Source organism: Pieris brassicae, chromosome 6 (genome assembly GCF_905147105.1).
Source record: "Pieris brassicae chromosome 6, ilPieBrab1.1, whole genome shotgun sequence".
Lineage (NCBI taxonomy): Eukaryota > Metazoa > Arthropoda > Insecta > Lepidoptera > Pieridae > Pieris > Pieris brassicae.
Window position 1 is genome coordinate 7,814,479 of NC_059670.1, and position 23,568 is coordinate 7,838,046.

Sequence of the window (23,568 nt, forward strand, 5' to 3'; positions counted from 1 at the left end):
AGAAGTCAAGATAAAACTGCAATTTTATTTAAATTTCGAACAGGGGTTTCGTAATACGATTTTCCATTGGTTGGGGCGGTTGATCCAGGAGCCAATTGCATGTAAGGGTGGAGTGCTACGTTATTAGAATCATACGAATTTGATTGTTATTGCAGTGACAATAACGTTGAAGGGACAAGTATCAAGGAGATTCTATTAATCAAGTCTGTACTCTGTGAGGGAGATGCACATATATTGCTAATTCTAAAGGTGGACTATACTAAAATGTTGTGTTCTATAATAGTGCAGGATTATTTGGATTCGTCAAATATAATTAAAACGATTGCAATTGGCCATAGACAAAATAAAAGAAATTGATCTCACCTATGAAGGAAATGTTACATTGGGTTGTTTTAAAATTGTACATCAATACTTTATATTAATGTTTGCTTCGTTTTTCTTATTAGGCGTTAACATTACGTCACAGTGAGAAGGACCAAATATTTAAGGCTAAACCCCTATATATAAAAAAATAGGATTAAAACAGTCGTAGCTGTAATAATATAATAATAATAATAAATATTATAGGATACTGATTTTAGAAATATGAAATATTGGATCAAAAGCCATTTCAACCATATATTTTTTATCCGACTGCATCCATACTCCGTAATACTAAAGCGATACACTACCTTAATGTGGACTTTTGTCGCAAAGTCATTTATTACAATTGACCCTTCATTTATTACAATTGGCTCTTAAAAAGGCACTTTTGAACTTACAACTTAAAAATCAATGGCAAGAAAGTCCATAATTGGATTCATTAAATTTCCTGAATCAGCGCTATTAGAAGAATTATACTAAGCTTGATAAAAAAAAACTCGCTCGTTGCCTAGGAGAGTAGATTGTTTATCATTTTTGGTTACATAATTCACTAATTGTCAAAATATTGATCTATCGATCGAACTAGCCTAGAACTAAAAAAAACACGATAAAATGAGCACATAAAATTATATCAAACACACACGTACATTGTAACAATGTACGTTACCAGACACCTTCGATTAAAGCCTGATTAGTGATAGAAATATTTTTAATTTTCAATTGGACTTGTAATGAACTAATTGTAATCTATAATTACCTAAAATAATATAGCTTATTTAATGACTGAATACGCCAGTGAGGCATACACATGCGAGTTCAAAACATTAATAACCTAATGTATTTATTTTTTAAACTCATTAATACAGGAACACGTTCCGTTTAAGCGTGGGGAAGGCAACAAAGAATAATACTACTATTTATATACTATCACGATATTTTTGAGTGTTGATAGTGATACGATAGTCTTGAGGCGTCTTTTGTTGCGCACGCGCGTATTTTTAGTAAAATTTGTGTGAACTGTGAGGGTGTTGACCGATTTGTGTTATAGTATGTATTACTGTTTTAATTGCTCTACATATCGGCGTGTTTTGGTGAAATATTACAACAATTTTCGGTCTCTGATGAGACTTTTTGTATATAATATAGAGTTATAGTAGTTGTGCTGGAAACTTTGTGAGATACCTTTGGCGTATTAGAACCAGGGTTCTTGTTTAAGTATAGTTTTTATAGAAGACATCGTCCAATTGCGTCCGCCAGGACAGTTTTAATTTTACTATGGTCTATTCTTATTGGTTTCAAAGTTTTGGGCCGCAAATCATTGTCAGCTTATAAAATAAAAAGAATTAACTTTGACATTCTACATAGAATATATTAACTGCGACATGTGTTATTATACCAAAATAAAACAAAAGCAGGCGACATTGAAAACAAATTAATTGTCTATGAGGTGTTTAATAATTACAGGTTTAAATGTAAATTACTAAACTACAAATATATTAGTTGTGTGACGTTTAACACTTTTTAATAACATAACGAAAAACCGGATATTATAATCTGGTTAAAATGCAAATAAAGAGGCACAGTGTGAATTTATAGATAATGTTTAGTTTATTTAAGTAAATTTTGTTTATCTCTTCTATCTCAATCTTTAGTCCTCGATTCAACATTTAGCGTTATTTACAATCTAATATGTACACTTGAAAGATTTTAAATTTAAAATAATATTTGCAGTAGTACAGTCTCGACGTCTCACGTGTAAACAAGGCCATGCATGGCTCAACTTAAGGAAAATAAGTGTAAAATTACTAATTGTAATTTGGTTAAATTAGTGTTTAATTACGTTTTCAATGAAACAAAGCATAATTAATCCGTACGTTTATGAATAGCGATTTCACTGTTGGAATATATTTGTATTACACATCATTATAAAACTCGTCTAGTATATACTAAAGCCACACTCAACAGTTACCTAAAGTAGTACTTGCAAAGTGGTTCATCCAAATAACACTTCTACAAAACATTATTTCATTTTATTATGAGCTGCCGCATTTTACGCTCTCCCGGAGAGTGAGAATGTAGATTCTTTTTGTATAATCTTTGAATCGAGGACTAAAGATAGACATAAACAAAATTTACTTAAATAAACTAAACATTATCCATAAATAATATTGTGCCTCTTTATTGTGGTCATTTGCATTTTAACCAGATTATAATATCCGGTTTTTCGTTATGTTATTAAAAAGTGTTAAACGTCACACAACTAATATATTTGTAGTTTGTTAATTTACATTTAATCCTGTAATTATTAAACAGCTCATAGACAATTAATTGCTTTTCAATGTCGCCTGCTTTTGTTTTATTTTGGTATTTTAATAACACATGTCGCAGTTAATATATTCTATGTAGAATGTCAAAGTTAATTCATTTTATTTTATAAGCTGTCCAATCCTTTGTTTGATTTTACCAAAGATAATTATACGAATTCTTTGATACTTATTGATTTTTGTTCAATATTTACCAGTCTCTCGTCTCCTATAGTTGTTGAAAAGCTCTCGAAAAATTAGTATGCTTGGTAAAACTGTATTGGCCTAAAAATAGTGTAGGCCTAGCGGCGACTCTCATAGCCTGGATTGCCGGCTGTGCACTGCAATGGACTGAATATGTGCGCATTTAACAGTCGCTGGTAGGCAGAAAGAAAACATCGTGAGGAAACGATATTAAGTGTCGCATATTCAAAAATGTCAGATAAAAGATATATCATTTTTTATTTAGAATATAAAAAAAATAACAAAGATACGAATATGAGGCCAAGACAGAGTTGTAGCGCCTCTGGATTATTATTATCAGTTAAATCTGTTTTATTTAAAATGTTACAACGATGTCAAAATTCAATGAAAAGAAAGGTTAACAGTGATTGGACATTCGCTTATGTCGACTCTTATGAGACTAAAATTTAACCAATATTACATACAAGACTTATGTGTATATTATCTATATGTATCGCCAACACGAGCATTGGATATAAATATTGACACATCTTATCATGTCAGCTTGTAGTAAGGACATTGCACTTATATAAGTAGGTAAAATTGAGTAATTAATATTTGTTAATATAGTAATAAAAGTCATTTCAGTGTATGATTCCAGACCAGACCTGAGACAATTATGAATTATCGTTGCTTGTATTTAGCAGAGCTTCGAAATGTATAGTTTGATAGCCTTATTACAATTCGTTCAAACTTTTATCGGTGAAGCTGAATAAGGCACACTGCTCTATGCTTCCTTAATTAACTAATGTATACTTGCTCTGTTTTTTTTAATGAGAAAACTTAATCGACGACTCTGATAGGCGGCCATGAGAAGAGTTTAAAACGTTTCAGTCAATGAGTAATATCGATAGTAGAAATTATAGTTTCCATTAATAATACGCAAGGAAAAAAAATATCATTCAAAACCATAGGTTTTTCTTGTAAACGGTGAATGACTAAATTCGTTGTCTAAATTTTAAGCCCTGTCCTGACGTCTGATTATTTTTAAAGATACACCATGATCAATACACGGTGGGGAATTTACCAGCAGGCTGAGTAGGCTGAATACAGCCTTGGCCGGCAGATTTAAAAGGCGGGAAATTTGGAAGCCGATGTTTGTCGCTACCTCATATAAATCAAAATATTTCTGCATCCATGTGTAGACTTCTAAGTCTGCAACGAATTTTGCCCAACCCCCCAACCCACCTCATACATGTCTATCCTACTACTGGCGGAGGTAGGAGCCTGCGAACTGGATCGTTTGTGTATAATTTTGTGCTCAAAAATGAAACATAAAACTTTATTAATATACGACATGACAATTGTAGGGGCAAGGGTGACAAAAACTTCACAGCCTATTTCTTGAAAATTTGTAAATTCGCCACTGTTAATACGTGGGCAACACTGAAAATGTTTAGAACTGGCCAGTTAGAAACATTGCTAAAGATTTTTTTTTAATTTCAATTTTAGAACTCTTTGGTAACCTAATGTAGTATATTGCATTCATTTGTCATTTGTTTTTGTGAATTGGCGGCAAACGACGCGACACGGCGAGTACTGAAGATAACATCAGTGCTGTGCGACATATTATAGAGGAAGATAGGAGAGTGACCTATACTGTATAAAAATATTACACGAACATTTAGGCGTCTGGAAGCTTTGTACCAGATGGATTCCCCAAACTTTAAACGACGGCCAGAAACACCTTCGCATGGACTACTGTCGCCAAATGTTAGATAAGTTCACGGCGGTGGCTTAAATGCTGTATTTGACATCGTCACAGGTGAACGAGGGGAGGTTCGAGTATCGACCAATTAAGGTAAAGAAAGAAAGAAGTCAAGGAAAAAGGATGATTGCCTCATTCTTTGGTCGGAAAGGTCATTTCGCGACAGTTGTGCTAGATGATGGAAGAACAGTTACTGATGACTGGTATGTCAATCGCTGTTTGCCAGTTGTCTTGGAAAAAAATCGACAGCAGCGCTCTTGAAGCAGGATCACCACGACAATGCTTCAGCGCACTTCGCAAAACGGACTGTTTAATATTTGACTATGAGAGGAATCGGGATAATGAGTCGTCCGCCATACAGTCCTGACCTGCCGCTCTGCGACTTTCATTTATTACCAAGAACTAAAGATAAAATTTGGGGTATTCTTTTTATGAGCCCTGCAGATGCGGTGAAAGCGAAGGAAAATGCCATAGAAGAGATATCTAAGGTATAATGGGCCAGAAAGGAACGGAGATTACTTCGAAAACAATAAAAGTTTTGGAAACTTTCTACATTAAGCCGTTTTTCATTTTCTAAACATTTTCAGTGTTACCTAGGTACATCCAACATTCGATTGATAACGGTATGTAATAAAGCATTTTTTTCAGATGTTTGTGTTAAATAGGGTATGCCACGGGTTATATCTTAACTAAACAATAGAAAGTACGATTAGCCTCGCTTTTTAATAAGGGGAAAAAATGTAGTTTTATTTGATAACATATTATAGTTATTACCGATACAACGTTTGAAAGGCAAAATCAAAGAATGCAAGTATTGTTGGTAGACATAGTTTCCGCACTTAAACGCTCATTAGGTCCGTTGTGTGTTTAGAAGAATACAAGTATAAAAGGAACTAAATATTATAGAGCCGCATACTTCTAAAATAATGGACGCTGCGTACACAAAACGTGTTGTTACGTATAATATTACAATCTGTATAATATAAAGCACTTCGTTAAACCATACATTTTGAGAAAATCTTTATATGTGCTAGTGTCTTTTCCATTGAATTTATATGTAAGATTAGTATACATAGTCATATTTACTTGTATTTTTAAGCAGAACTTATAATTAAATAAACTTTATTCACCTTTTATAAGTATGTCGCTTTGTTACTCTTCCGCCGTCAATCAAACGGTTTTAAGCAGTTTCTTTAAGAAGATTAGCTTTATGTTATCACAATCATGAAAATCGAAAAGATAACGTCATAATGATATAAATATTGCATGAAAGAAGGTTTTATTAGTATTATACGCACAATTTTACCACAAAGTCGCGCCTAATAATTGTTATAGCAAAATTTAATAAAGGTACTATAGTTGATAACTATATATTTTAAAACTCATATAGTCGGTAAAAAGCGTTATTTTATTCGATATGAAAAAATAAATTAAATTAAAGAATTATAATTATTTCATAAAACCCAAAATAACTTCAAACTTTGTTTATTACAGTTCACCAAAAGCAACAACGTATTCCAGAAATAATTAAATATTTAATTAATTTAACATCACATGGAAGTTTGAAACCATAAATTAATTGCTGATTACGCATAGGAGACCGTCTTATTATCCACACTTATCGGGATGTGATCAAGATGGACCAAGAATTAGTCCCTTTAGAAGGTAAGCAAAAATGTTTTTTTATTATATTTATTGATCTATTAAATTCAAATCTTCTCTTAGAGCCCCGATGAAGTTATGAATTCAGAGCCTAGCATTCGTTTTGTTATGTTTCTCGTTTATAACTAAATTAAAAATAAGTACTTTAATTGTTTTTATATTTAACTTAGTTATTATTTTTTATTTTATCCAGCTGGGGTGCCAAGACCTAGACCATCTCGACAAACAAGCGTTCCTAATAGATCCTGTTACAAAGGTCCCATAAGATTATGCAGGCTGCTTATTTTGATGATTGTCCTCCCATCTATATGTATCTTCACTCCACTATATATGAAGTAAGTGCAATATACACAAATTAAAGGGTCGTATGTCAAAAGTTAATTGTATTTGGAATGATATATACAGCAGAGTTTATTTACATACCATTCTGGAAACTTCACATATTCTTCATATAAATGATCTTTAGGTATATTTTTTTTATGTAGCGTCACACCGTGTAGTACAGCCTGGTGGCTTCTGCGTGCGAGTATCATATCGGTAGTCGTAGGTTCGATTCCCCACTGTGCACCTTTGGACTTTCTTTTTACGTTTTAACATTCGCCGAATGGTGAAAGAAATCATCGTGTGCCCGGCTTGCCTTAGTCGACGGCGTGTGTCAGGACGCGTGTGTGTAGATTGACAAATGATAATGAAACAGATACAGAAATCTGAGGCCCAGACCTAAAAAGGATGTAGCAACACTGATGTATTGTCACGCACGACACCTGATCTAACTTATATATATATTTATTAGCTGGTTATATTTTATAGATATAAAAAGCCTAACCCTTTTCGGTATATTAACACATGTTTATCTTGTATAGCGTTAGTGGAGATAATTTATGACAGAAAATCAATGGCAAAGTTCAAGCGATATCGTGTGTATTTTTTTATTATTATTCTTATCTCAGGGCCATTTCATTTCGGTATTATTTACCAACTTCAAAAAAATGAGCTTATATTGATGTGTATGTTCAAGCAAAACTCCGCTGTCCGTGGACCAATCTCCAGTTGAAAAATAGGTATCTACTGCTTTTCAGGCCACTTGATTGTGTTGGCTATTAACAACTTGAATTGTCGGGTATCTTGCGCTAGTCTTACAAGTTCCTCGGCAGATAAGATGCAGGTCTACTTTAGTGTTGTGGTTGTGGAACGTCCCGTACGACTTTTCCATGAATTTCGGCGCAACAAGTCGTATCGGTGGTGACGCAAATCATGTCCGAGATATGCGAATTTCCGTATTTTAAGACTCTGCATAGACTATCGTGTCGTCCCGATTTGTTTAAGGACTCTTTAATTCGTCACTCTCTGGATCCGGCTGATGCGAAGCATGCGACGGTAACACCACATCTCAAAAGCCTGAAAATTCATGAGAATAAAAATAATAATAATTGTAAATAAAAATACGTATTATAAAACTATTATGCAATTATGTGATTTTTTTTTAATTACCCAAAGCTTTTGGTATCTAATAATATCTTCGAACTGCATTTTAAAATCACAATATTATCGTATCGTATCACCCTGATACGCTCAACACATAAGTTGCCCTCCGGCGAAGACTTGAAAAAACTATTAAGCGTTAACAAGACTACGTAAAACTCTGCAAACGTCATGACATATTTCATGACGCAATAGCTATAACGCTAAGTCATATCAAAATACATAAAATGCCATATTTTGTTGCCATTGCCATATAATATGTTTTAAACAAGTAAATCACGTCGTGGTATATCTCTTTACCAGATGTTTATTTACAGATATCGTGTTTTCTCCGGCCAAATGTATCCTATGAGCATGACAGATATGCGGCTCATTGATGGCAAGATATCACCTACTTGGTGCCAGGTGGGTCTGTACATTATACACTTCTGTCATAATTTGCTCATTCACAAGTCCTAAGTTGACGCTTATAAAAAAAATATCTTATTCTTGATCCCTCGTATACAATTTAATTTCTAGTCCTTAAACAATCTCGTGAATCAGAACATTAGTATTCAGAAGAATATTACTAACACTTGAACACCTCATTAGTTTTCTCCATTCCTCATTATTTCATGACATAAATAAACGTTGTCGTCCTCATTTTAATCGAAATGCATTGTGTAAGTATTGATAAGTTATCAAAGCATAGAAATTATACTAATTTTAACCAGACATTTATTCAATAAACTTTGACCAGGTCATAAAAGATAAGGGAGTATCGAAGCTTATTTCAAATGTATTTCCTAAAATAAATGTATATGAACAACTGATTCTGATATTAAGACTGGTAGCGAATTGAATAATTCCGTTGCGATTACCTAAGTTTCTCTTCATTATTATCAGATGAATATATCCTTAATCTTAGAACTGAAAACTACTCCAATAAAATCCTAGGGCACCTAAAATATTCACAGCCTTCATTGTCCTAAATATACGCTAACGATAGGACGCTTTATCTCTAGTAGTCGTAGAATTCAATCACTGATTCATCTGGAAGATTTGTTTATCTCAGGAATAAATTTCAGTGTCAATTGATGGTTTCATATGTGTTTCCTTTTTTTATCTAAACTTTTAACTAGTATTTTTTCACAGTTGCGTCTAAAAAGATAATATAATGTTATTAATTTCTTAAATTACAACAAATATGGTTTAACGATAGCGGTACCTATTTTAGAATTAACTTAACTACATCAATTGTGTGGCAAGGCGAATGAAAGCGTATGTAAAGTATGGATATAGGTATTTCTTGTTCTGTATAGTTATAATAACAAAATGTTAAATTATTATTTACTCAACTCGGTCAAAGTTTTTTTTCATTTATGTTAACAGTTATAAAAAAGATGGGGTTTAAAAACAGACGTTGTTAAGCAAATTATATATTTAACCATAATCTTATCTTTGTAGGCGTAAATGTGTCTGAACATGTGTAGATATATTGAACGATTACTGCTACTCGATGTTATTATCTATAAGTGGGCTTACATTAGGTTGTTAGGCGAGAAATAGCAACTCAGCCTCATTTTCCGAGGCGGATTTTTTTTTCACCTATCGTTTGTTTTCTCCCAACGGCCTTATTTTCAATAACTCAAACCTCATTAACACTTTTCAATTATTAATAGCCACTGACTGTATGGACTAAGGATGAGATTCAAAAGGAAGTTTCGTCATAATTGTATTGGTGTTTGACATACGGGAGTCATGTTTGGGCCAAGTCTTGTTTTTAAATCTTATTCTTAGTTAGTAACAATGTAGCTATTGTTTGTGTAACGATAACCCACGGTAGAAGTAAGAACACAGGTCATACGCTTCTTATAACTTTAATTGTTTTGTGTTTTAGTTAGTTGCTTTTATATCTTATTGTGACAGACAGTTTCATTGAAAACCTTCCCTTCATTCCTTACCGTGAATTTCATTCGATACCCTTAGCTATTACGTGATCCAATTTCGATATGGTTATTTCAATATAACAACAGTGTTGGCCCAGTGGCTTTAGCGTGCAACTCACATCGCTGAGGTCGTAGGTTCGATCCCCAGCTGTACGCCAATGGACTTTCTGTCTATATGCGCACTTAACACTTGCTTGTAAAGGATGTCGCGTATGTCAGGTAGGTACAGAAGGCTGATTACCTACTTGCCAAATCAAATACACAAATCGGAGGCCCAGAACATAAAATGTGTAGCGCCACTAGTTTTAAGTTCAATATTAAAACCGCTTATATAGTAAACTTAGAAACACTTGGTAGTACTTAGACTACATAATATGTATAATCGCTATTAAAATAACGAAACGGTAAGATTCCATAAAATGTTGTGACTGATGTATTTTTACAGACACAGGTAGTAAAATCGAATGCAACATTCAACGCGTTCGTAGTCCCAGATCTCCCAGAGTTGACTGAAGACTTAGTTCCTGTCTCAATGACACGACAACTTGAACTGGAGGATGATATGAAAGAGTACTGGGGCTTTTACCTGCTGAAGGGATCTACTGTGACTGTATCAGCCTGTTGCAGGTATAAATCAAGGCACTAATTAGTCCTATCTCAGAAGACGTTAAATCTAATTAAATTCAATTAATAATTAATTTAATTTTGATACATTTTAATGTGTTGCCTAGTAACACTTCGTTTAATTTCTTCCTTTCATAATATATTTCAAATTTTCTATAATCAGGTATGGTTATGTGATGTGCATATGATAAGGAAGCTATGATCAAGGTAATTTTTTCCCTGATGCGAAAAGTGTTGACTACAAGCAGCATCCATGTAGCCTCGTAATTCCCTTCATAAAATCTTATATACATAAGTGAGGTTAATTTTGGCAGTTCACATCATGAGAAAACATACTCTATTAAACTTATAGAATCTCCTCATAATATTCATATATCAATATTCTAGATGGCCAGGTGCATCACTAATAATGATAAAAGGCTACAAACACCTGCAGGAGTGCGCGTACATTGGTGACGATTCGTCTGAAGAACTGGACGAACTACTAGAAGCACACCAGCTGGGACTCATGAACAACGCCACGCTCTGGGAAAAGATTATGCAGCTGAAAAAAGAAGACGGAAAAGCTAATGATCCTGGTAATTTCTTTGGTCATTTGACAGACAGATTGTTAGGTTTGCACTTAAACTCTTGTTTATTTGTTACTTTGAAAGGCAATTTAGAGGGTATCGTTTATTGTTGAGTATTAAGTGTTACCTCTTTAAGCTAGCTCGTAAACCTTGATATCGAACAGCTTAATATTTTTAATTCATATACCTATTCTCATACAGAAGCAATGAAGCGCCACAAGGCTGGTGTGAGTTTTCACGATCCCTCTCACGTCAGTAACGTTACATCATCTGCAGGGGTCCCAGACATCGATGTTACTGACCACGATCCTAAAGTGAGTATGTAAAAGTTATCCTTCCAAACATTTGCTCTTTGTTCTACTTTCTAACTTTTGTTACAGTTTAAAGACATATTTCGTTATGATATAAATTTATTACATTTTCGTCTCATGTCCATCCATGCTGATATTTATAGTTTGCATCTTTATTATGATTCGACAATTCTGCATTCAGGCCATGTCTACTCGGTATTTTTAAAATTAGTTAAGACACATAACCAAAACGTTATTTATAGTGCATTTTTCACCCGATTTTCTGAAATGATAATAGTTATAGGAATTTAAGGAAAACACTTATAAATTCAATAAATTTCAATTTATCTCCAGGAATTACGAGCAATACTCGAGCACCTACATGCACTACGTCAGGCGGCAAAGAACGAAGCCCTAAAAGACTATCATCCACCATCACACCTTATTTCTCTTCCTAGTTTACATCGCCACAGAGACACCAATGTAGATAAGGATGAAAGACAATGGATCTCTTTTAAAGGTATATAAGCTACTTTAGACTATTAATAGTTACAACAGACCTGAAACACAGAACAACAACTGCCCTACAAATTATTGATGCGTCTGCGCTGACATAGTCAATTCAATTTCTCTAAAATAAGCCGATAGAGTATATCTATTGTACTTGTAAATAGAAGCATAGAAAGTGCGCCCGAAACAACTATCACTGTGCAAACGAATCCTTTCATCGCAACGACAGATAACAAATAATGCCTATTGTGTTTATGACTGTCGTTTGTTAATTATGTCAAAGCTTTATTGTGTGATAACGATGGTAAGGCTTCTAATAATAACATTTAATAGTTTAATTGCTTTGTTTATTGTATGTGGTAAATGTCATATTTTATTTATTTTACTTTTCGCTTTTTAGGTAATAGAATTATCCTTCAATGTTCAAATGTCTTATTTACGATCCACAATTTATCAAATTTAGTTTACGTTTGTAGGTTTTATAACTGTGTTTCTAAACACACTTTGCCTGAGAAGATGCATGGGAAACTTGTGTAGCCGTGAAGTTTTTTACGAAATTAATTTTAAAATCTATTGAAAAATTGGTTTACGTGTCTAAATTAGTGACCTTTTATATTAAACTACGTACTTGATTTTTTTTCAGATATTGATGGGAACTCTAGTATCTCAGCGACACAAAAGACTGAATTAGATAGTAGTATTATGAACAGTTCACACGTTAATATTAATCTAAATAGCACCACAGATTATAGTATTATAAATAATACAACTCAAATAAAAAATGATAGCATAGATACCGAATCTATGAAAGTTAATAATTCTAAAAAAATATTAAATGATATTGATAAAATGAACGATAAACAAAAAGAATCCGAGGTAAGTTTTTGGAAGATTTTAAAGATTTTTTTATTTAATGACAATGACAAAGTAAGCTAATTATACTAATTGTTTTATCAAGGTATGATAATGACAATTACGTATATAAATATACGCAAAATCTTTTGGTACATACTTAGCATTTTAATTTTTTAAACCGACTTAAGACGAAAGTTTACTATTACGATAAATGATTTGCTTAATGTTCTCTCATTACACAAAGGCTTCTCCTAAGGTCCTTTTGGCAATAGGATCGTAAGATTTAAATAAGTAAGTTAATAAAAGAATTAATTATGTCTAAGCAATTTGGATATTTTATTTTTTGTTGTACCTATTATTTATTGAGTCGTTTTATCTGTACACAGATTACAGGTGCCTTAGAATCTTAGTCAAATGTTTGTTTGTTATTCATGATTATTCTAATCTTATAACTATTTATAATAAAGCTATGCTATGTTTTGCAAAATAGTAATAAATTCGTTTTATATCTTTTCACATGCAGGAAGAGGAATAATATAGTATTGAATGTTCTATGTTTTAGAATGACGCAGAGAGTTCGAAAGAAGTGTTCCTCGATGTTCTAAATCGTCTTCAAGCGCTTGGAGATAGGGGAAAGAGAGTTCTTGTGAGGCTGCACGAAAGTATGGGAGTAGGATATAAAGAGAAGGTAGATTAGTTAGTATAACTTGTATCTATTTTTGGTTTTATTATTTGTTATTTAAGTGTTTTAACCAACAGTCTCCGTTGGTAAAATCACTTAAACAACAGTTCTAACTCAACAGTAACTTAACAAATTTTAAATGAATGTGTTAGGATGGGGGTAGAATTTTAATCTCTTTTCTCATTGAATTATTACGTTACTGACAAACATATTATTATATTGAAGAAAGAACATTTCCCACCTATTCTTATACATTGACTTGAAAATGATAATAAAAATACTTGGATTATATATTTTTTTATTCAAATTATTATTCAATACCTTATTAGTCGAAGGTCCTATATTGGTAAAGCTAAAAAATTATAAGCAAATCAGTCCTTTTCAATCCCAGGATATCCCAGACGTGACTCGAGTGATGTCAGCGGTCAGAGGTAGTGACGAAGAACTAGAACGTCTCCGGAAGGTTCTCGTAGAAGCCATTGATGAGGAGAAGACCAGACCGCAAAGACAGGGTTGGTTTTATATATTATCTTATCTCTCTAGCTTTCGATCAAGTTAATATCTTCCTTTAATTCACGACTTAATTCAGTTTCACTAGCATAGGAAATAACCCATATTTCCTGTATTAAAAATTTGACAAAATTAAGTGGTGCTTTATTAAAAGTAGTTTATATTTAATTAATATTAAATACAACTTAATAATTGTTTTAAATTATATTACATAGTAGCGGTCTCGTTCAGCTTCGCACGGCTAGATTTTTGAATATTATACAAATAAATAAGACATTGCTCATGTATATTATAGAATTTTTTTGTAATCGGTCTAGTTTTTAAGTGTATTTGATACCTACCATACAATACCTATAGTTGTTAGGATACAAATCCTCATTTTTATAATTAATAGTAAATAATATGGACTAGTCTTTGTCGTTACTTTTGTATATTTTAACATGAAAAAGTACGTACTATATATAACCGTATTAGTTATAGACTAGTTTCGAGGATTATTAAAGGTTTTGATGTCTTCTAAAAAACTAGGAAGGTAAGAGATGTTCACTTAGTTCTATTGTCAATAGTTTCTACAGCATACGCGATATATGGAGTTTTATTAGTATATTTTCACACCTTTCACATTTCACTTTTTTTTTAATATTCTATAGCATATATTCATCAAGGGTAACGTAGGAAATGGTGAAATAATCGTTTTAATCGGTCCAGTACGTACAGTGTTTGGTACGTATATTGCATTATACAAATGAACAATTGAATATTTCCTTTTAATAATACTAGTGGAGATTAATCTTATTTTACGTTTGGAATGCTTTGCTTCGGTCGTCGTCAGGATTGATATGAAATTTTTCGATATAACCTCTAAAACATTTATTTACATTGCCTTTTGCGTAAACCGAAGACAATTGCAAAGATCTTTTTAATCTTCTATTGTTTATCTTTTACGAATTCCAGAAAAACGTCGTGTCGCTCGTGAAGATGCAAGAACTAAACGCCAGCTGATGCTGGGCCATATAGAACTTACCCAGCAGCTCAATGCAGACGATGAAGCTAGGGACTATGCTGCTGAGGAGGTACCTAAATTTGTTAGCTTTATACTTGCGTCTTCTTAATACACACACATATCTATATACTCGTAAAACTAGTCTGGCCATAAATACTGTTACAAAAGTCTTTTATTTTTGTCAACTTGTTAAATATTTTGAAATTGGAATACGTATATTGTTTTAAAAACTTCTTTTGGTTTTGTGACATTTATCATCTTCGTGTTTATTATCAAATTACACTATGGAATGGGGTGTTAAAGAAAATAGTATTGCAGCGATTGCTTTGAACAAAGTGGATATGGAGCAGTCGGTCATATTCCAGACACTTCAAAAACTATATCAGCCGTATGTTCGTATATCGTACTAACAACACATTGTCTGTCGAAGACCAGCCGCGTGCTGTTAGAGGTACAAAGGTTATGTCATACGAGAATCGCCAGTGATTTAGCGCTAGGCGATAATTTCCTGCGTCTGTTTACACATAGACATTTTAGTAAGATTCTTTCTTACGAGAATCTTGACTAGTATAAACACGATCTCGTACGACATTTTTTTTGTTCATACGAGTATGGTACATATCGGTTTGAACCGTTTTGAGTGAAAAATGTTTCATTCGAGTTTAGTGATTACTAGGTTATTGATCTATGAAATAACACAAAAATCCTTCAAATTTGGCGCTGCCGATAATATTAAGTTCATTGAACTTTATAGAAGTTACGACTGTTTGTGGAACACAGAAAATGAAAATTAACCCAACATCTCATCTCTCATCATCCGTTTCCGTTTAATTAATTCTCGTCTTAGAAGAGCAGGAATAATTAAAACACCCTTATGCACTACACTGGTACACATGGTAGCAAAAGGTCCAAAACCTCGAAATATGATAATTGCTAAGAAAACACTTTTTAAATGGATTGAAGCTATGTATTATTATTGAAAACTTATAATTATTTACATAATTTTAAGTCACCGTGACCACGCACGCTGTAAAGCACGCGAAACGTCGGAAAAAAAGCACGCACTCAAAGTTTTCAATAATAATACATAGCTTCAATCCGTTTAAAAAGTGTTTTTTTAATCTGTAAAAGCTATGTTACTAAAGACTAAAGACTAAACTAAAGACAATACTATGATAATTGCTTTTGAAATTTTGTTTCCACGGACACAATAATTTTTTTCCATTGCGAGGTAATTGTCGCCAAACTGGAAGAGCGACAGGTGTGAATGTTTAGAAGTGACTTTTTTATATTCTTTCGATAATCGTAACTTTGAGACGCGAAACTTTCTCCATCTAAATGGGCCTTAAGTCATTACATAGGAATGGAGTCCAGGTCACCGAAAGTGTATACTTAGACTAAGCTTACACATAACTTTTGGGTGAAAATGAGTTTTTGCTTAGCATGCACTCTGCGAGCCAGAAGAACTATTATTCCAAATCCTTTAAGATTTGCAGCCTTAGCTTAATTAACGTCTGCAATATTGTCACTATATATTTCGCGTTACAGGGTTTGTCTCCAGATGGCTACGCAGAGCATCATCAGACAGTGAACGAAACGACTCCTTTTGACATGTCCAATTCCGAATTTTGGTCCTCATTCTCCAGTAGTGAAGAAGCTTTGTTGGAATGTGAAGGACTTATTCTTAATCTTCCACTAACACCTCATCGTGAGTGCCATGATGGAGCTGACACGTTGGTTGCAGCTAGGGCCAATGCGCTGACTTACAGGTCGGTTTAAGCTGTCCTATGAGTTATAGGTTTATAAAGAGTATTACTAAGATAATTATAAGATTTACAGCCGACGCTGAACGCGAAGTGACATACAGAAGTCATATTTGTAGGGAACAATTAATTACGAGACTAATACACAATTATACAAATTCACTATTTATAAGCAAAACGAAAAATCTCACATAAGCTTCCTCAAAATATAATTTATTCCGTAACACGTAGTACCGTTTCCATCGTCTTTTTTAATAAAACTAATAATGTAAATAAATATAATAATAATAAATCTAATATTCCAGAGTCCCAGCAAACGGCTATTACTTCTTCGTGTTTAATTCAGAGAATGAAGTACAAAAAAACTTCATCAAAGCTCGCTTCGACCTTCAGAAGACCAGATATGATGTCGCCAGGACTACGCTTAGGGAATGCAGGAATAAGACTGATAGATGTGATCTTCCACTTGATATATTTTCCTCACAAAAGGTAAAATTTAATTATATAAATTATAAAAAAGTTCTTTAACGTAGGATGAATTGAGCTTTTGTCAAGCTTTTAAAGCAGTCGCCACGCCGAGGCAACGTTTCGCGTTTATTTTCGCTTAAATAATGCTTACTTAAACTAAGAACAATTTTTCAGGTGTTAGATTTCCTAAAATTGTATAACGAATACGTTACTATAATTACCATAATTAATATTTATATTTATGGTTAGTTTATATCGATATAGTTGATATATTCTTATTGTATTTAATAATTAGAATATTAACAACACTTCTATTGTAAGCCGTGTAGACGCTAACTAATCAGAGAAACCGCTTCGTCTGTGATACTTTATCCAACAATATCCGGTGATTTTTACAATAAATACAAGTTTGTTATATATCAGGTAATTTAATAAATAAATGATTTGTATTATTAATACCATAAATTATGAGTTCATAAAATAGATAAAATTGATGTATATTTAATTTTGTTTTGTAAATAACAGTTCTTTATAATAAAGCCCCACGATTGGTTGATTTTTCTCGAGTTAATTTTCTCGGCGTTAACTGGTTAAGGGCGGAACAACCAAGCCAGGGGTCCAATTTTCGTCGATAGGTCCGAGGTTCGGGTGGGTATTCTATTTTAGGGACCGATTAGAGACTGTCACAAAAAATATTAAATATAAATTAGTTTGCAAATATAGAATATTAACCAAATGTATTGTTCTCTTCTTTAAAACGACATGCATTACTGGCTGGAAGAAGTCGTGTTAACATTGGTATTAACTTATTTGTACCAATTAAAAATATCTCATTGTTCATAATCATTTTAATAGATTGACTGTTTGGTAATTTCCAGGTAGTCCTTGAGCTGCCCCTTCGAAACAATGACTCTCTTTGGAACGAACAATTCGTGATAATATCGGAATGTGAACCCCGGACTTCGGTCTACATTGTGTGCGTACTTGCTGTACCTGTGCTTATTATGATATTTGCATTTCAATGATATATAGAAGAGCATCATACTGAATATTTTCTCCAAGAACCCAACTTTGGAGTTGGTTTTAACTATCTATGATCGAGAATACATGAAGAGGAGTACAATAAGGTACAAAATTAAACCAGAATTCAAAATATTTTTACTTCCGTTGAATTGATGTTAACACTTTTAACTTGAAATGTTTTTTTACGATATCGAAAATGTTAAGAAATATGAATCAAGACGTTGTTATTGTTTAGTTTTATAAAAAATAAGAAATAATTATAATCTATTTGTAGTTCTGTAAACTTAAATAATATATGTCTACCCCGTGGCTTAATACAGGATTTTTTCGAGTAGTGTAAATTATACTCCATGTGCGTAGACCACGGAGGCGATAACTTGGGATTTATTTTATATTGTCAATTGTTAGTACTGTGTTCGTTCCATATTAGTTTTAATTATATGTATTAAAGTATTGTATTACTATATTTCTCGCAATAAAGGTTAGTGAGGCTAGGATTTTTAGTAGAATAGTAAAATAATGTAATTGGTTATAATTTTTGATGATTCAAAAAAGGACAGACAGGTACAAGAAAAGGATTAATTATTGTTCTATATAAAAAAAACTAGTGGCGCTATAACATTGTTAGGTCTAGATCCAGATTTCCGTATCTGTTTCATAGTAATTTGTCAATGTAACAGGCAAGTAGGTGATCAGCCTCATGTGTCTGACACACGCCACACGTTTTCTTACGGAGATTGCCTTTACCGTTAGAGCGAATGTTAAATGTGCACATAGAAAGAAAGTCAATTGGTTGCACAGCCGGGAAACGAACCTACGACCTCTAGGATAAGAGTCGCACGCTGAAGCCACTAGGCCAACACTGTTCTATTATATACTGTGTAAAATTTCCTTTAGTTTAACTAGTAACCAATTGTATAAATATGTTAACTCTAAATGCAACTTCTGAGTATTGCTGTTCATACTGCTTAATATAATAATTGTTAATACTGTATATTATTATTTTGTGCATTATCAAAACAGTGTAAAAAATAGGTAATAAATAATTTACCGGCGTTTGTTTCATAGAAAATCTTTTATACACTGAGGCTACTATTGTGATATTAATTCTAAGTCCATTATGTATTAAATATTAAATATTAATAGCATAATATATTATAATACTTAGCGTGTAGGTTGGCTCCCGGTAGACAGTACCGGTGACACTAGAGCTGATGCTTTCCTCGCTCAACGAATTTGTTAAATCTGTTTTAATTTTCTTTTTATAAATTTTTATTATTTTTATTATTACAATGTAGGTCAGGAAAATTGTAAATACTGTAAATTTCATTGTTATGATTACTTATAAAAATTAACAGTTTCTTGTATTAAACAAATGAAAAACATTGTTTTTGTTTAAGTTTAATAAATAGACGGATTACTGTACATACCAGCGAATAAAATAATATCAGTTTTCTTATCAACTATTAAATAAGCAAAAGGACGATTTGCGACAAACTCTTCTTTTGGGTACGGATTGGATATGAGAAACTCAGCCATAGAACTGGCATTGGCACCTTTTTCCGTTATTTCTATATCAGCTATTTGAGTCATTACTGACGCATGCGTCGTATGATCACTTATCCCGCTTAAATCAGCTAAATTCGGGTAAAATACTCTCTTAACACCCATATCATATATCAATTCGGGTATATTTACCAAGTTCGTCGTTATTTTAAACCTCGGCAATTTCACGGACACCAATGTTGGGCCTGCGCGTTTAAATAAACTGTATATGGTCATCAATCGAATGTCTTTCAACTTGTAATACATATCTTTAACCGAACCCACCTTTGGTAGTAGTATTAACATTGACATTACTCTGCCTTCCGGGCTAAAAGGTAGTTCCAAGATCCTTGCATTCACATACAATGACACATCAGTTACATTAAAATATCCAATTTGTGTCATCAGTTTAACATCACCTGTGGGTTCATTTTCTTCCGAATAGAATGTTTCTATTGAAGTGTATACTGGGTTGAATGGTGCCTGCCAGTCACTTCTAAAGTACGCTGTGTCGGCTAATAATAACACAGTTAAATTAAAATCATCTTGATATAATCCCTCCTTAATAACTCCATCCATATTTGTTTTAATAATATCGTTAACCTTCGCAGCTGAACCTGCCTGATCATCAAAGTCTAGCGAAAGTACTTTTGTTTCCTTACTCTTTATCACTTCATTTGTAAATGTTTTTTTTACATCTAACAATTTATTTACTACGATGGTACTGGATCTTTTTGACATTGGCAGTAGTTCCTCATGCATTAAATTAAGGATTTCGCGATATTTTCTACGAAAGCATTTCATTCTGTGATATCTTGTTATCTTCCATAACTCATCTGCTGTAGGCCCTTTTGCACCTTCGGCAAGCGTCATTAGCTGTAGCCATGTCGAAATAGGAGAAAAAACGAAATGTCCTCCTGTTTCTTGTGAGACACGATCTAATATGCGAACCGAGAAGTCATAGGTCGGGCGCTTTAAGCTAACTATGGCAGAGTCTTGACTGCAATGAAATTGACCTCCATAACTGAGCAAAGGGCATAAAATAAACAAAGATAATATAAACATCATTCTTCAAGTATATTGTAAATAAACTATGTTGAACTCGGTTATAAGAACCGTCTAACAGCAAAAACGCTACTGAAAAGACTGAACTATATACCTATAACACTGACACAAACTGACTGTTGCATACTGATAAACAAGGGTCAATGATTATTATTCATACTGAGCGCAAAAATATTATTTCATTTCAAGGAATTTCGCAAATAGATAACAACAAATTATATGTTCTGGTAAATACCCCAGTGGGCGAGGACCAAGTCAAAGAAGATGATCTTGCTACGTGTTACATATCTTCATCGTTAAGGTTTATCTGGTGAACTCACAAAACATGAAATGAAGTGACTTGATAGATATAAGAAACGAGCAGGGAAAAGGCATATGTTACAGAGAACTATAAAAACAGTAGAATAGCAAATCACTATTTAAAAAAACCATTAACTTGCAAGAGATATTTGACAAAAAGAGAAAAAGATATTTCATTGTTTATTTTCTAGAAAAAAATAAAACTGGAAATTGTACAAATCAATGTTTCATTCAATAATAAATTACGTAACTTTTAGCCTATACATTAAAATTACTTAAAGCCCAATAATAATTGAAGTTTATCACGGCAATGGGTCACGAAGATAACAATGATATTTGTGATTTCAGAGTAGGTACTGGTCAGTCTTAGAGGAGTTTTGAAAACACGCACACGTAATGGAACTCAAGTTTTTATTTTTGGTCGGTTTAATACCTTCAATACTATGTCAATGTTCAGTTGAAAATGCTAAACCACTATTTAGAAGAGCGATCTTCGATTTCTCCGTGGACTTGATGATGAGAATAGCCGTAGAGAAAGAAAGTCATTTCATCGCTTCAACTCTTTCACCTTGGACGTTACTATCATGTATATCATTAGGAGCAACAGACAAAACGTTAGCGGAACTCAGAGACGTTCTTCATCTGCATAGTCATTCTTGCTTTAACAACAAGTTCTTGGACATTGTAAAAATCATCAACTCAAACTCCTCTTCAGACGTCGTTGTTGAAAGAAGTTCCGTCATATTTACGGATGAAAACTTGCCTATTAAAAGTTATTTCAAAAATAAAATCATAAGTAAAAAAGTAAGTGATTTCCAAGTACTTTCTTTTGGCAATCCTGAAAATGCCGCATCTGTTATCAACAACTACGTAAGGGAAGCGACGCACGGTTCGATAGAAGATGTGGTCGCCTCAGGAGACTTAGAAGAGATAGTAATGCTTGCAATTGATGCAATATTCTTCAAAGGTACCTGGAGCGTACCTTTTGGAAAAGAAGACACAGAGGTGAGCGCATTTTATAACGAGAAAGGTGATCAGACGGGAGAGGTAAACCTTATGTTTATTACTGACATCTTTTACCAAAAAGAAGTTGATGTCATCAGCGCTCAAGTCTTGGAACTACCTTACGGCAGCGATGGAAGATATGCTGCACTATTCTTTCTCCCATATCCAGATGTTTCACTATTCAGTGTCATAGAAAAATTGAAAACAATCACATTGACAACTATATACAAACTGTTCGAGGCCCAAGAGCAGGAAGAAGTAATGGTACAGCTCCCAAGATTCAAGACAAGCACAAATTTAAATAATCTAAAAGAGCTCTTGTCAGATATGGGGTTGAAAACTATGTTCGACAGTTCTCAAGCGAGCTTCGCGAAGATCTCTTCTTACGAATTATCAGTTTCAGATTTCTTTCAAAAAGCTGATATAGAGATCACCGAGGAAGGAACAACAGCGAGTGCCGTTAGTGGAGCAGGCTTCGTATCAAGAAGTTTACCGGATAAATTTAAAGCAAATAGACCATTCCTCTATATGATAATAGATAAAGAGATTGAAGTACCACTATTCGTAGGTGCATATTCAAAACCTAGTGTTTATTAATGCCAAAGATTATTTAATTAAACAACTAACATTCTATTATATTGCTTAGTACAAATATTTTAATCTTATTTTCAAAATGTAAAACATATTAAATAAAAAAGGTAAAACAGACATACTTTTACTGATATTTTATATTTTTTAGTTTTAAAAGTAATTCGAAATACATCCAAACCGATTTAGCAAGTCGAAACGATGTCTCAAACAAAAGATTTATTTACTTATAACATATATTGATTTTAAATCTAAACGATTATCATCGTTTTTAGCTTCAAAGGGAGGCTGTTTCCTGCGATAGTAATTTACATTTTAATTCTTTAAGCAAAGTCAAGTTTAAAGGCCACGTAATGAATAAATTGTTAATGGGAGATAAAAAAGTAGGTACATTGCGATAGCAAACACTATTTTATTCAATATTGTTAGCTTCTAATATTTATTTAATTAAATTCTAAACATTTTCATGAAACATATTCTTAAGAATCTTGCTACAAGTGCTCATGTGCAATAGTTATTCATTTGACTCGTTCGGTTGTTTACGAATTGTTACGAATTGAATCGACACCCGAAGTGGGATGGTCGAGTCGGAGGAGGAAGTTATGATTATAAAAGAGGTTGTGGCACATGCGCACGGGCTATGTCTCTCAGACACAAGGTGGCCTTGTACAAGGCCTGCATCCACTAATACGAAAAAAAGCATCAACTAATACCCCTTCCCGACAAAAGGCTCGTAGGAGGCCTCGACACACACTAACGGATCCGGACGATCCAATTACCGTAGCAAACGATAAATTAAAAATAATAAAAATAGCCAATCACAGATTAGGGTAAAAAACCGCCTTCACCGGGGAAGGCGAGGAACTTGATTGACCACCCCGCGACGGCTCAAGCCGAGGTTCGAGTCTCACAGGAGACGCCCTTGCGCTAGCCGCGGGATAAAACGCCATTCTGGCCGAGCTACGCTCGCCAAAACAGCCCGAGCTGAGCTGTAAAGTCCCTTAAGGCCAACAGCGAGATTCCATGAAAAAAAAGCACACGGGCTTTTCTTTGTACAAGTTTGAAGTTATACAGTTCAC

At 33.4% G+C, this 23,568-nt stretch overlaps 3 protein-coding genes across 6 annotated transcripts; 2 read left to right on the forward strand and 1 right to left on the reverse strand.

The window, feature by feature from the left end:
- Positions 1-1,321: 1,321 nt before the first annotated feature.
- On the forward strand, positions 1,322-19,278 carry LOC123711216. 4 transcript variants are annotated; one of them, XM_045663698.1, is made up of 15 exons: positions 1,322-1,410; positions 6,112-6,282; positions 6,473-6,614; positions 8,079-8,166; positions 10,135-10,316; positions 10,701-10,891; positions 11,084-11,196; positions 11,527-11,692; positions 12,326-12,558; positions 13,100-13,225; positions 13,611-13,731; positions 14,684-14,802; positions 16,281-16,501; positions 16,801-16,984; positions 17,842-19,278. In XM_045663698.1, exons 2-15 carry the CDS (start codon positions 6,255-6,257, stop codon positions 17,986-17,988), a joined length of 2,061 nt encoding a protein of 686 aa, XP_045519654.1. In that variant the 5' UTR covers positions 1,322-1,410; positions 6,112-6,254; the 3' UTR covers positions 17,989-19,278. The 4 variants fall into 4 exon arrangements, with proteins under 4 accessions (XP_045519654.1, XP_045519653.1, XP_045519655.1 ...); XM_045663697.1 differs by lacking the exon at positions 1,322-1,410 and adding an exon at positions 5,224-5,240; XM_045663699.1 differs by lacking the exon at positions 1,322-1,410 and adding an exon at positions 5,913-5,967.
- A 102-nt stretch (positions 19,279-19,380) lies between these two features.
- Positions 19,381-20,723, reverse strand: LOC123710849 (serine protease inhibitor 77Ba-like). Its single transcript, XM_045663105.1, has one exon. The coding sequence runs from the start codon at positions 20,597-20,599 to the stop codon at positions 19,388-19,390; it is 1,212 nt and encodes a 403-aa protein (XP_045519061.1). The 5' UTR covers positions 20,600-20,723; the 3' UTR covers positions 19,381-19,387.
- Positions 20,724-21,237: 514 nt separating this feature from the next.
- Positions 21,238-22,609, forward strand: LOC123710850 (serine protease inhibitor 77Ba-like). Its single transcript, XM_045663106.1, has one exon. The coding sequence runs from the start codon at positions 21,293-21,295 to the stop codon at positions 22,496-22,498; it is 1,206 nt and encodes a 401-aa protein (XP_045519062.1). The 5' UTR covers positions 21,238-21,292; the 3' UTR covers positions 22,499-22,609.
- The last annotated feature ends 959 nt before the right edge of the window (positions 22,610-23,568 follow it).